We start from the raw sequence: 15534 nt of genomic DNA, 5'->3' as shown, positions 1-15534 counted from the left end.
CTACTAAGCACTTATAAATAGTACAATAAAACAGCTTATTTGAGCTGTTATTATGTACTATTTATAGTAACCACTACTAATTAAGTTAAAATATAAATTTTTACTTAATTTTAACTAATAAAATAATATATTTTGACAAATATGTTTTAACATTAATGTTATATATACCTACTAAATACTTATAAAAAGAACAATAAAACAGCTTATTTGAGCTGTTATTTTGTACTATTATTAGTAACCATTACTAATTAAGTTAAAATATCAATTTTTACTTAATTTTATAATTAAATTTACATTTAATCTAATAAAATGTATATATTTTGTCAAATAGACTTTAAAATTAATGTTATATATACCTATAAAGACATAATAAATACAATAAAACAGCTGATTTGAGCTGTTATTATGTACCATATTATAGTTATATCATATCAAAGTACAGCGTGATATAGGTTATTTGCATAAATTAGCATACTTTATGCATAAATTTGCATAAATTTGCTTAAAATATACTTATTTAGTTTAAAATAATTTATATTTATAAATAGTATTTAATACTTTAATATATAGATAGTAAATAACTTACATGTATACAAATAATACAATCGATAAATTAGCCTTCAATATATAAAATACTTTTGTCTTAAAGCCAATCATTAACATTTGATTTTTATTATATTACGGGGTTTTTTTTCTAGATTTTAATGGTAAGTACGTTTTAATTATATGAAATTATAATATATTAATGGCATAAATTATGTTAATTTTATACAAATTTGTCTGATTTAAGGCTTTACTATGTTTATTAGCCAGTTTCTGTAGATTTTAGTTATTTTATGCGTTTTACTACATATTAGATCTTTATCTATTTAGTGTAATGATATATATATTTTATGTTGTTTTCTTGAGAATTTCCATATTTTAGTGTTTTTTAATACTTAATTTAGTTATTTTATACTAATTAGTCTGTTTTTAAGTGTTTAGATCTTTATCTATTTAGTGTAGGCTTATCATAGCTTTAATTTTATTTTTCAGGGGAATTCACTTTTTAATTGCTTTTTCATGTTAATTGTATGTTTTAAGGGTTTTTCCAGTTTATATGATCATTGAAATTGCTGTATATTTTAATGACTTTTATCTAGAATTTAACTATTTGAACTTATTTTAATGGTTATACTATGTTTGTTAGCTTTATTCTGTAGATTTTAATTATTTTATGTTATTTTCTACATATTAGATCTTTATCTACATAGTCTAGGCTTTTCATAAATCTACTTCTTAAGCTAATTAATCTGTTTTACTACATATTAGATCTTTATCAGTAACTATATAAACTTGGTTTTTTCAAACTTTAGTTGCTTTTTATGTTGATTTCAGGGAAATTCCTTTTTTTTAGTTTATTTTATGCTGTTTTCAACATATATTTACTATTGTAGACAGGTTTTATGTAGTTTTACAGGTAATTCCATTTTTAATTGGTTTTTTATGCTAATTAATACTTTTCTGAGATGTTTAGATCTTTATCTATTTAGTTTAGGTTTATCATAGCTTTTATGTTTATTTCTAGGAAATTCCATTTTTAATTGCTTTTTATGTTAATTAGTCTGTATTTAAAGGCTTTTTCAGTTTTTAGAATTATTTAGATTTTAATGGCTTTTATCTAGGATTTTAGCTATTTTCTACTTATTTTAATAGTTTTACTATGTTTCTTAGCCTTTTTTTTTGTAGATTTTAGTTATTTTATGCTAATTAGTCTGTTTTTATATTGTTTATATCTTTATCTATTTAGTGTAGATATATAAATATTTTATGTTGTTTTCATAGGAATTCCCCTATTTTAGTATTTTTAATACTTATTTTAAATATTTTATGCTAATTAGTCTGTTTTTAAGATTATATTTATCTATTTAGTGTAGGCTTACCATTGCTTTAATTTTATTTTTCAAGTAAATTCCTTATTTAATTGCTTTTTCATGCTAATTAGTATGTTTTAAGGTTTTTTCCAGTTTATATGATCATTGATATTGCTGTATATTTTAATAGCATTTATCTAGGATTTTAGCTATTTAAACTTATTTTGATAAATTTACTATGTTTATTAGTATTATTATGTAGATTTTAATTATTTTATGCAATTTGCTACATATTAGTTCTTTATCTACATAGTCTAAGCTTTTCTTAACTTTACTTCTTAAGCTAATTAAGCTGTTTTACTACATATTAGATTTTTATCAGTAACTATATAGACTTGGTTTTTCCCAATTTTAGTTGCTTTTATGTTAAATTCAGAGAAATTTTTTTTTTAGTAGATTTTATGCTTTTTTCAACGTATATTTACTATTGTAAACTTTGTGAATCTTTTGATATGTTTATAGTTTTAACCGGTTTTTGACTGTATGGATTTAGATAGCTTAATATAGTTTAGCATTTAAATAATTAAATTTTATTCCCTAATAAAATAGTATAAAATCAATGAAAGTTGAATATTTCTGGCAGTTGAAAATGAATTCTCTAGATGTTAATTACAGTTTATTTGAAAACAGACTTAAATCTTTTAAAAATGTAGACTTACCATAGCTATTATGTTATTTTCAGGGAAACTCCCTCTTTAATTGCTTTTTTTATGCTAATTAGTCTGTTTTCTGTATTTTAGATCTTTATCTATTTAGTGAAGGTTTATCTAAGCTTTACTTGCATTTTATGTTATTTTTAGGGAAATTCCCTCTTTAATTGTTTTTTATGCTAATTAATCTGTATTTAAGAGCTTTTCCAGTTTTTAGGATCATTTAGATTACTGTATATTTTAATAGCTTTTATCTAGGATTTTGGCTATTTAAACTTATTATAATGGTTTTACTATGTTTGTTAGCTTTTTCAGTAGATTTTATTTATTTTATGCGATTTGCTACATATAAGATCTTTATCTACATAGTTTAGGATTTTCTTTACTTTACTTCTTAAGCTAATTAAGGTGTTTAACTACATATTGGATCTTTATCAGTAACTATATAGACTTGGGTTTTCGCAACTTTAAGTTGCTTTTTATGTTGATTTCAGGGAAATTCGTTTTTTTAGTAGATTTTATGATGTTTTCAACGTATATTTACTAATGTAGACATAGTGAATCTTTTGTCATGTGTATAGATTTAACCGGATTTTGAATATATGGTTTTTAGATAGCTTGTTTTTAGGGAAATTCCCTCTTTAATTGCTTTTTTATGCTAATTAGTCTGTTTTCTGTATTTTAGATCTTTATCTATTTAGTCTAGGTTTATCTAAGCCTTACTTGCATTTTATGTTATTTTTAGGGAAATTCCCTCTTTAATTGCTTTTTTATGCTAATTAGTCTGTATTTAAGAGCTTTTCCAGTTTTTAAGATCATTTAGATTACTGTATATTTTAATAGCATTTATCTATGATTTTAGCTATTTTATACTTATTTTAATGGTTTTGCTATGTTTATTATACTTTTTCTGTAGATTTTAGTTATTTAATGCGTTTTACTACATATTAGATTTTTAATAACAGAAACTAGGGTTTTCCCAAGCTTTTATGTAGTTTTCCAGGTAATTTCATTTTTAATTGCTTTTTATGTTAATTAGTGTGTTTCCTATATTTTATTTATTTAATGTAGGTTTACCATAGCTATTATGTTATTTCTAGGAAATTCCATTTTTAATTGCTTTTTATGTTAATTAGTCTGTTTTAAGTTTTTTTTTCCAGTTTTTAGTTGATACCGCAATAACTGTGTTATTTTTATCTTTTAATACTAAAATCTGACATTTTATTGTCAAATGTTTTGAAAATATTAACTAAATCAATATATTTTTACATTATTCGCAAAGTTTTATTTGTGTATTGTTATCAAAATAACAATTCCAAATTATTTTTTCTTTATCTCTTAAAAATAATAACAGAAAAATAAATATAAGAAATAAACTTAAATACAATATGTTTAAAAGTAAACAAGTCATTTCTTAAAATACAGTATAATTACCTTTTATTAGATTAGATTAGATTAAGTTATAATAGTTTATTAATATTTAAATAGTTTAGGCTATTTAGAATAGATTAAGCTATTTTGGTTATTATAGTTTATTAATATTTATGCTAAATTCTTGTTTATTTTAATTAAATTTGCTGTTTAATTGATATTTTTAATAATTTAGGCTAGTTTAGTCTAATTAGCCTAATTTAGGCTAACTTATGTTAGTTTAGGATAGGTTAGGCTTATTTGGTTATTAATATTTATAATAAATTAATAGTTACAAGTGACAGGCAATAATTGTCGATTTAGGCAGTTTCGGATGACCCATTGGGTAACTTTCAATCAAATTTGTATTATAAAATGTGTTTTTTAGTTAAGTATTAACATATCTAAAGTATATATATATATATATATAATACTATTTAACGTACATATTAAGATTTATGAGTCCTGGGTTGTGAAAATGTAAAGTCGTGGTGTTTTTRATTAATCATATTAAGTATGTTTTCGTAATTATAATTTATTATTTCCATTGGCGCATAATAAAAAGGTACGTTATATAGTTTATTAGTTAATATTAAACAAAACATATCTTCTTCACTATATTTATTAAATTCTTCATCTAATATAAAATTTAATTGAGTTATACAAAATAAACTTTTAACATTATATTTAAAAACTTTTTCAATAGTGCTGAATATATAATATTTCTTTTCTTTATAGCTTATTAATTCCATTTTAATTTTATTAGTTTTCAAGTTTTTCTATTATAGACTATATTATGTAAATTCCTGTTTAACTGTTTTTTTTTCTCCAGATTTTAGGCTCAATGACCTTGAAATTGCTGTTTGTCTGGGTTTTTATAGTTTTTAGGGTCAATGATCTTTTAATTGCTGTTTGTCTGAGTTTTTCCAGTTTTTAGGGTCAATGAACTTTTAATTGCTGTTTGTCTGAGTTTTTCCAGTTTTTAAGGTCAATGACCTTGAAATAACTGGGTTTTTCCAATTTTAGATACTTTGAAATCTGGGTTTTCCCTAAACTGATTTTTAGATCGTTATCAGTAATAGTATATTTAAAAAACCGAGAGTATAATAGTAATTATTTTACAATGAATTGTCTATCAAACATGTCTGAACCGCAACCTTTTCCAATGTTGAATTTAATAAGACACTCTGCTATTTCAACCAAGTATTACAATAAGCTGAAATTGGCAAGATCAACTACATTTACTATTGAGCACGATTTAAATGAAGATCCCAATTTATATGAAATTAGACACGAATTAGTATCCCAGTTGGATAAAATTATTGAAGAAATGATGCCTGATGCTGATGCTAAGGATGTCATTACTTTAATATTATCTCATCGCGACATGAAAACGCCTATATACATTAACACAAGAAAGGAAAATTTCACTACTAATATGGTTTATGAAAAGATGGAAATGGTGGCTCAATCATTCAAGACATTTTTCCTGGATAAACTTTTCAACTTAACAATTAGTACAAGCAAGACTCAAGATGGTGGCGGTAAACCTAAAATTGAAAAAAATCCAAAAACTATAGAACAACAAAGCCATAATAAGAGATCAGTTGTACGCATAATAAATAACGATAACAGCTGTGGCCTAAGAGCTTTATTCGTATCCAAGTATCACACGGACAACAAGAACAATCTAAATGCAAAACTTTGGGAGAATATAAGAAAAAACAAGAACTTGGCTCAGAATAATGGAGCGAATGAGTTGGCGATGAAATGTAGTATGGATTTAAACACAAGATTGGGGCATGATGAATGGAAACATATTCAAGGGTTTTTTCCATTTCATCAAATTATAGTAATTCATGCAGACGATTGGACAGATGTCATGTTTAAGATTGTCATTGTCCAGATAAAAGTAAAAAAGTTTACATCGAACATTATAATGAGCACTACAACGCCATTGTGAATATAAGAGGTTACTTTGGGAAGCAATATTATTGTGAAGAGTGTATGATCTCCTATCACAATTTCTGCGACCACAAGTGCAAATTTAAATGTTCCCAGTGCTATGATAAATGTTCTGGAGAGTTAATAAATATATCCTGTTTTGATTGCAACAGGATATTCAATAAACAAGATTGCTACGACAGACACAAGAAGAATAAATTGTGTAAATATATTAAACAATGTCCGGACTGCAGAATTATATATACAGCAAGAAACAAACATAAGTGTCACAATTTAAGTGTAAAGGTATAACTCTCCAAGTTATTATTGCGTATAATGGTGGTCTTTTCTCTCTAAGTCTGGTGCATAATGCCAGAATATCTTTCCCGAACCACTGTATAATGGTGGTCTTTTCTCTCTGTCCGGTACTATGACTTAGAAGGGGATGAAACTTGCTAATACCCCCAGGGTAAGCAAAACTGGTATGTATAAAATAAAAAACCGGTTTATGACGTAATTATTACGTCATTGTTATTACGTCATTGTTATTATGTCATTGTTATTACGTCATTGTTATTACGTCATTGTTATTACGTCATTGTTATTGCGTCATTGTTATTGCGTCATTGTTATTACGTCATTGTTATTGTCCGCCATTGTTATTGTCCGCCATTGCTGCTCTCCCATTGGTTGCCTAGCAAAAGGGGAGGAGCTGTAGCCTTGGTAGTGCATTGTGCTATAACGGGGTAGTTCCTACTTTTATCTTAGCCTGAAGTTAAAAAATTATGGTGCCCCCTACCAATTTTTGACGCCGAAAACGCCGATAATTTTTTCATCTATGTAAAATTTTGTATTAAACAAAAAAATAAATACTAAGTGAGATTTAATATAAATTAATAGCTTTAGTATACAAAATAAATAGATAAAATACTTGATTACATCTATTCAACATTATTTACACTACATAATAACATAATATATATAACAAAACTATAAAAACTCAATCTAGTAGGTATTTAATGGGAATTTACTGGAAATTTAGTGTGAATTTAGTGTGAATTTATTGGGAAATTATTGGGAATTTATTGGGAATTTATTGGGAATTTATTGGGAATTTAGTCAAATTTGAAAAAAATATCGTTTAAAAGTGCAATAAAAATGCTCATCCCCTATACCCCCCTAAGATCGATACCTTTAGCAACCCTGGTTATAATAGTCACTGATTTCATTGAAATACATTAAATATTCTCTTATAAATTACATATACATTAATACATCAATCTATATCTAATAATTAATGTATTATTTAATATATTAAAATTAATGATAATAATAACTATTGATAAAATAGCAGTAAATTGCAGTACCAATGCTTACTTGTTAGTGCATACTTAGTACATCACTACACTATTTTCAGGTATTGATTACAAAAAAAAGTTGACTATAAAAAGACTATTAACTTTATACAATTGTATTTAATGTTTAACTATAGTATAATAACATACATTTAATAAATTGCTGTTATAATAAATTTTACAATGAGTTTGCAAACAGTTTTAGTTACCGGTGCAAACCGGGGAATAGGTCTCGAACTGGTCAGACAATTGTTGTCCGAACCGAATCCACCCCAACATCTGATTACCACAACTAGACAGACGGCCAACAGAGTCGAGTTGGACGCGTTAGTCGCACAGCACCCGAACCTTCATGTACTGCATATTGAAAGTAAAGCCTACGATAGCTTTACTGCAACGGGCGGTGTTGCCGATCAAATACAGAAAATAGTTGGCACCCGTGGTTTGGATACACTTATTATTAACGCCGGTATTGCCATATCTAAAGAGTTAGACAACGTTACCGCCAATGATATGATTGAAAACTTTGAGATCAATACTGTCTCACCATTGATGCTAACAAAAGCATTGTTACCATTACTTAAGGTATGGTTTAAATTATAAAATATATAAATAATATAAAGTTTGCATAAATTTCAGTTATAAAGCAAATAATATTTAATAAATATTATTATATTGTATTTTAATTGATAGGTAGCATCGGCTCAGCGGAAGACAGCAGTGGTAAACATATCGTCATTATTGGGTTCAATAGAGTTGGCTAAACCTAAACCCGATGGCCAGTGGTTCAGTAGATATCCCTATCGGTGCAGTAAAACGGCGCTCAATATGATTAGTCAATGTTTGTCTACTGATCTCAAACGGGACAACATATACGTAATTAGTATGCATCCGGGTCATCTTAAAACCCAATTGGGTGGACCCACTGCACCAGTTGAAGTTGATGCTGGTGTCAAAGGGATTATCAAACAAATCAAATTGATTGATAATAATAGTAATGGTAAATTAGTTAGCTATGCGGGAGGAATATTGTCATGGTAATTTTATTGTATAGTTAAAATATTAATAATTAAAAACAATAAATAAATAATTATGGTATTCATTTTTTATCTATAAATGTTGCTTAATAAAATTGTTAAACTATTAAATAAAAAATTATATTTATTATTACCATTAGTAAAGTTTCATATACTGATTACAGTAATAATTAATTAAATATTTTAGGATTATATAAAAAATTAATTTAACAATGTAAATTGTTAACATATAAATTAAAATTTTTAATTTAATTTAACACATGAGAAATACATGTAATATTATACTTACAGGTTAGTTAGTTATACTAACAACAAATTGACTATAAAAATAATTACAGTTAAGTATGAAAATATAGATCAAAATTATAATTTATTTTTAAAATTCAAAATACTGTTAAATAGTAAATTATTTATTTTAGTGTGTTTGTAAATAGTTACTTATAAGTTATAAATTATAACAATATCACTATACAGTATTATATAAAAAAGTCAATATTATTTTGGTACAAGGTCGTTTAGAAATCAATATTATATTATGACTTCAATTTGTTTGAGTATTTATTGTTTATATTTTAGTATAAATATTGAATATATTGATTGATTCAATATATTGAAAACTAAAGTTTATTATTGTATTATCAAACATAATATATCAAAAACTATCTTTATTTAATATACAATATAAGTGAATTAAAATGTTTGCTAAATTAATATTACAGTATATTACTATTAATATAATAATCGCTTATTTCATTGAAGTGCATTAAATGCTGTTAGTATTTATACATAATATACTATACAATACAATATATCTAATAGTAATAATAATATTAATATATTATCTATAAAATTGCAGTAAATTGCAGAACAATTGCTTAGTTTATATTCTGTGAATACTATAAAAAGTACTAAATTTTTATAATAGCTTTATTAATTTAATTGTTAAATTTAAGATTTTGTTATAAATAAACTTTACAATGAGTTTGCAAACAGTTTTAGTTACCGGTGGCAACCGGGGAATCGGTCTCGAACTGGTCAGACAATTGTTGGCCGAACCGAATCCACCCAAACACTTGATTACCACCACTAGACCGACAACTAACAGAGTCGAATTGGATACGTTGGTCGCACAGCACCCGAACCTTCATGTGCTGCATATGGAAAGCAAAGCCTACGATAGTTTTGCTGCAACGGGCGGTATTGCCGACCAAATACAGCAAATAGTTGGCACCCGTGGTTTGGATACACTTATTATTAACGCCGGTATTGCCATATCTAAAGAGTTAGACAACGTTACCGCCAATGATATGATTGAAAACTTTGAGATCAATACTGTCTCACCATTGATGCTAACAAAAGCATTGTTACCATTACTTAAGGTATGATTTTACTGATTTTACAGTAATTATTAAATTATATAAATTTTTATAATATTTATTTATTAAAAATAATATTATAAAGATAAATTGAACTTTTAAACTACTCTATAGTCACAGATAATATAAATTATTATTTTATTAATAATATAAAAATAATAATTTATTTAATATTAACACTAAATATATTTATTTGTTATTAAACATTATTATTTCAAGTTTATAAAAAAATTATATTAATCCATATGTTTATACATTATTTTAATTGATAGGTTGCATCGGTTCAGCGCAAGACAGCAGTGGTAAATATATCGTCGAGAGTCGGCTCAATAGAGTTGGCTAAACCCAAACCCGAAGGCCAGTGGTTTAGTAGATATCCCTATCGGTGCAGTAAAGCCGCGCTAAATATGATTAGCCAATGTTTGTCTAATGACCTCAAACAGGACAATATATATGTTATTAGTATGCATCCGGGTCATCTTAAAACCCAATTGGGTGGACCCACTGCACCAATTGATGTGAATGATGGTGTCAAAGGGGTGATCAAACAAATCAAATTAATTGATGATAATAGTAATGGTAAATTGGTTAGTCATGAGGGAGGATTAGTTCCTTGGTGATTGTCTAGTAAAAATGATTATAATTCAAGACAACAACAAAAATTATAATTATTTACATTTAATTTTTATTTATTTATATTTCTAATTGTGTTTTTTAATATAATGATTTTTTATGATGAAGTTTTTATTATTAAATTCTAAAAATTTATATTTATCAATGCTATTATTATTATTATTATTATTATTATTACTATTGCATTTTTTGCTACTACTTTATTTTATAATACAATAATTAGCAATAAAAAAGTAAAAACTAATATTTTATTAAAATATTATATAAAAAATAAAATTTAGAAAATTTATTTTATCATAAAAATTAAATGCTATATGACTGCAGTTCACACATTTATATACACATTTTATATACAGTTGCAATATTATCATTACAATGTTGAGTACATAATTAGTACAGTTGTACAAATGTACACAAAATAAACAGTTTTACTATAAAATTATTGACAAATAACTATTGGCAGTAAAATTGATATTTTTATTTCAATTTTTTTTTAATATACAATACGGTTAAATAAATTGTTAAATAACTTATTTTAGCAAAATTTGCATTTATATTTTTCAAATAATAAATTTCCAATGAGTTTACAAACAGTTATGATTACCGGTGCCAACCGGGGTATCGGTCTCGAACTGGTCAGACAATTGTTGGCCGAACCGAATCCACCCAAACACCTGATTGCTACCACTAGACCAACGGCCAACAGAGCCGAGTTGGACGCTTTGGCCGCACAACATCAGAACCTACATGTGCTGCATATGGATAGCAAATTATACGACAGTTTTACGGCCTACACACCTACTGGTATTGCCGCACAGGTACAGCAAATAGTCGGTGCCCGTGGTTTGGATACATTGATTAACAATGCCGGTGTATACATCACGTCGCCGCTGGATACCGTCACCGCCAACGATATGATTGAAAACTTTGAAATCAATACTGTCTCACCATTAATGTTAACAAAAGCACTGTTACCACAACTAAAGGTATGTCATAACTAGTATTATAAATATTATATACTGTATACTATTATATAATAAAAACTTCATAATATATTAATATCCATTGATAGGTAGCATCTGCTGAACGCAAGACAGCAGTGATAAACATATCGGCATATTTGGGTTCAATAGAGTTGACTAAACCCAAACCCGATGGCCAGTGGTTCAGTAGATACCCGTATCGGTGCAGCAAAGTTGCGCTCAATATGATTAGCCAATGTTTGTCTATTGACCTCAAACGGGACAACATATATGTGATTAGTTTGCATCCGGGACACTTGAAAACCGATATGGGGGGACACAGGGCACTAACTGAAGTGGCCGATGGTTGCAATGGGATAATCAAACAAATCAAACTCATTGATGATAGTAGTAATGGTAGATTAGTTAACTATACGGGCGGTATTTTACCATGGTAATTGTTAATAAAAAAAAATAAATATTAAATATCTTAGCAGAAAAATAAAAATATTATAATTTACATGTTATAGATATTTTAAAAATAATTTTATATCTTTATGTTAACTAATATACTGTATTATGTAAATAATAATATCAAATTTAATATTTATATCATTAATGTATTAAAATATTGTTAAATGATTTTTACTTTTATCAATTTTAGTCCAAATAATTTTTATTATACCGGTATAATAATAAATAGTAAACTCTATTGTTTTATTATTTAAATATATTATGAATAGTTTTTGAAAATATACTCAGCAAAGTCATTTAAAACAAATATATATTTTTTTGTTCAAGGTCCTTTATTATATTGTTTGAGCGCCATCGTCTAGTACTTTATATTAAACTACAAAAATGAGCTAATTTTGCATAATATTTATTATTTTTACTTTTTATATACATATATTTTATATAAAGAATATATATATTTTATGTATAATAATATATAATTTATTAATAACTATTTTTTACAAGAAATTCTTATCATTTAATTTCAAATAAATATTGTAATAAATAATAGTATATTGTATTTAATATGTGATATAAATAATAGTTATTATTATTATTGACTACTGTATTAATTGCTTATTTTATTCAAGTGTATTAAATAAATACTTTAACTTTTTATATTATACATTCATTTAGACAATAGATAAACTAAATAATATATGCTATTAAAACACAATGAGCTTCAAATCGGTACTCATCACTGGCGCCAACCGTGGCATAGGTCTGGGACTGACCAGACAATTACTATCGGCTACCGAACCGCCGATACATTTGATTGCAACTACAAGACAATCAACTAATCCGGATTTGGATCAGCTCGTAGAACAATATCCTAATCTACATGTTCTCAAACTGGAGGGTAAAGACTATAAGAGTTTCGATACGTTTGCCAAACAGGTGGCCGACATAGTTGGCGACCACGGGTTAGACGTACTCATCAATAATGCCGGCATAAAGTTTGACCAATCGCTCAGTGATGTCTCACCCGAGCAAATGGTTGAAAATATTGAGGTCAATGCTGTCGTACCATTATTTCTAACACGTTCCCTACTACCGGTGCTCAGAGTATGTCAATTTGTTGTTACACCCTTTAACTATTATAATACAACTAATATTTTTAATAATTAAAATAATTATGTTTATATAGTATATAGTTGTTTATTAAATTTTAATAATAACCAATACTTACAGATAGCTTCATCAAAGCGCAAAACATTGGTAATCAATGTTACGTCAATGTTAGGATCAATTGGTATGTTTGACGAGATCAGCGACTTTAACATATCTGCCTATCCCTACCGGGCCAGCAAAGCGGCCCTCAATATGATAACCAAACAACTATCCCATGATCTTAAAGCCGATAACATACTGGTCGTCGGACTGCATCCGGGATGGCTTAAAACTGACATGGGTGGACAGGAGGCGCCCCAGGAAGTGGATACTACATGTGCCGATTTGCTAACAGTTATGCGCAATGTAGTTAGTGAGCACCGGGGCAAAATAATTGATTTTAGAGGCAATGTTTTGCCATATTAATGATAATTTTGTCTTAATTAAAACAAAATAAATGTTGAAAATAAATAAAATTTTTAATTCAAATTATTGTTTTTTTTTAAATTAACAAACAAACACATACACCCACTTTTACATAATCTTAATTCATATAATTTATTTATTATTATTTTATATTTATTTATAATTTTAAAAAAATGAAATTATGATAGATAATTTTTATGAAAACGTTAAATTTTTCATAAAATCACTTAAATGTTATTAATAAATAAATAAACACATATGCCATTTTTAGTGTCAAGGTAACATACACATCTAAACAAATTATCAAGGTTATTTATTAGATATTATTATTTTTACTAAACTTATTCTACAAATAGTAAAAACTATGTAATAATTATTGCCATAGTATTGACATTTAAGTTAAAAATATAATACTGTATTTCTTTATATATTAATGTATGACAAAACAATAAATTTATAAACAGTTTTTGCACTTTTGCATTAAAATCTACTGTTTTAATACTGGTTTTAATAATAAACTATTAATACTGTAATAAACTTTTCAAGTAGTAAATAATGCAATGTTATTAAACATAATATCGAAATAATTATTGATAAAACAGTTTATGCACTTTTGTATTGAAATAAACTATGAAATAAAACAGGTATAATATATAACAATACAATAGTTTAAAAATAAAATAAAAAATATTTACTTTATCAATTGTGATATCTATCAGTGCCAGTAAATGTACTAGATAATAGTTTATGTTATAGTGCAAATATTTTCATTAATAATATTATACATTAGTATTTGTGGTAATATTTTTTAATCTATTTTGTTAATACCTTATATTAAATAGTGGGTGCGCAAAAAAATAAATTTTTCAGAAATTACAAACTTACAAAGGTTTACCTGTAACTTATACTACAATTTTATGGTAACATTTAGTATATAAAGCAGAAAAGTTTTTTTTTTGAAAAGACAAATTTTTGTTATTAGTTATTAACAATTGTATTAATTAATAAAAAAAACTATTATTCAGTTTTTTATACAATTATTTTTTTAGAAATAGCAAAGTAAAGAAAGTTTTGTTTTTTAAATTTATTACATTTGTGAATAAGTTAATAAGAAACAATATGCCAATTGATATATACATGTTTAAAGTTAGTCCTCCTTGTAGGGCAGTGCTGATGACAGCTCTGGAAATCAATGTAAAACTCAATGAAAAACTAATAGATCCATCAAAAGGTGAACTATTATCACCAGATTTTGTTAAGGTATTTATAATTATTTAATTAATTTAACTAATTATATGCTATAAAAATAAGATTTTTTAAAAATATAATTAATATTTAACCAATATTTTTTTAGTTGAATCCCACACATGCCGTTCCCGCTATCGATGACAACGGTTTTGTTATGTGGGAAAGTCGGGCTATAATGCAATTCCTGTGCAACAAGTATGCACCGGATAGTACACTGTATCCCAAAGATGCTAAACTAAGAGCACAGGTAGATATGTGGCTCAATATGGATATATCATTGTATATTAAAATAAGACAAACTTTGGTAAGTAATAAATGTTGTTTAAACAAAAACAATTAATTAGTATTAAATTAATTTAACATTTAAAATATTGTTTTTATAAATGTATAATTAGGTTACCGGCTATTATGGTATGCCTGTAAAACCTGAAGATGAAAAACAATTGTGGGCTAACATTAAACTCATCGATCAATTGATCGGCAATCGGCAATACCTGGTCGGCGATCGTCTAACAATCGCCGATTTGTCGTTGTTGGCCACCAGTGCCGGTACGACACTCTTGGATCAGGATCTCACAGAGTATCCACATTTCAAACAATGGAGCGATGGATTGGCACAATCGCTACCCTATTATCAGGAGATCAATATCGTGGCGCCGGAAGTCAGACAACAGTTCATTAACAATATGAAAGCTTATATGTCAAAGATGAAGGAAATGATGAATAAATAACAATTAATAACAATTAATTGTTAATAAAATTTTATAAATTATTTTTTAAATTATTTTAATAAATTAATAAAAAAAATTAAGGATATTAAACATAAAATAAACTAATTATTATTAAAATTAAGTCTATATTAATAATTCAAAAAAAAAATTATTGCATTTAATTTATTTTATAATACAATAAAATTATTTTAGTTTATTATGTTTACATAAAAACTATTGCAATACA

At 26.3% G+C, this 15534-nt stretch overlaps 5 protein-coding genes across 5 annotated transcripts; all 5 read left to right on the top strand.

Annotated features, from left to right (window-relative positions):
* Window positions 1-7455: 7455 nt before the first annotated feature.
* On the top strand, window positions 7456-8313 carry LOC128963751 (C-factor-like). The gene is made up of 2 exons (XM_054310265.1): window positions 7456-7857; window positions 7966-8313. Exons 1-2 carry the CDS (start codon window positions 7456-7458, stop codon window positions 8311-8313), a joined length of 750 nt encoding a protein of 249 aa, XP_054166240.1.
* Window positions 8314-9204: 891 nt separating this feature from the next.
* LOC128963176 (C-factor-like) lies at window positions 9205-10351 on the top strand. The gene is made up of 2 exons (XM_054309671.1): window positions 9205-9688; window positions 9958-10351. Exons 1-2 carry the CDS (start codon window positions 9287-9289, stop codon window positions 10303-10305), a joined length of 750 nt encoding a protein of 249 aa, XP_054165646.1. The 5' UTR covers window positions 9205-9286; the 3' UTR covers window positions 10306-10351.
* A 465-nt stretch (window positions 10352-10816) lies between these two features.
* Window positions 10817-11738, top strand: LOC128963750 (C-factor-like). The gene is made up of 2 exons (XM_054310264.1): window positions 10817-11304; window positions 11391-11738. The coding sequence occupies exons 1-2, from the start codon at window positions 10897-10899 to the stop codon at window positions 11736-11738; spliced, it is 756 nt and encodes a 251-aa protein (XP_054166239.1). The 5' UTR covers window positions 10817-10896.
* Window positions 11739-12468: 730 nt separating this feature from the next.
* LOC128963749 (C-factor-like) lies at window positions 12469-13329 on the top strand. The gene is made up of 2 exons (XM_054310263.1): window positions 12469-12858; window positions 12985-13329. The coding sequence occupies exons 1-2, from the start codon at window positions 12469-12471 to the stop codon at window positions 13327-13329; spliced, it is 735 nt and encodes a 244-aa protein (XP_054166238.1).
* Window positions 13330-14448: 1119 nt separating this feature from the next.
* Window positions 14449-15308, top strand: LOC128963748 (glutathione S-transferase 1-like). The gene is made up of 3 exons (XM_054310262.1): window positions 14449-14589; window positions 14684-14881; window positions 14973-15308. The coding sequence occupies exons 1-3, from the start codon at window positions 14449-14451 to the stop codon at window positions 15306-15308; spliced, it is 675 nt and encodes a 224-aa protein (XP_054166237.1).
* The last annotated feature ends 226 nt before the right edge of the window (window positions 15309-15534 follow it).

The sequence above is a fragment of the Oppia nitens genome, unplaced genomic scaffold, assembly GCF_028296485.1.
Source record: "Oppia nitens isolate AA-2021 unplaced genomic scaffold, nextdenovo-longstitch-racon4-pilon3 scaffold7_pilon_pilon_pilon, whole genome shotgun sequence".
In the NCBI taxonomy this organism is placed as follows: domain Eukaryota; kingdom Metazoa; phylum Arthropoda; class Arachnida; order Sarcoptiformes; family Oppiidae; genus Oppia; species Oppia nitens.
This window is presented reverse-complemented; position numbering and strand designations above follow the sequence as displayed.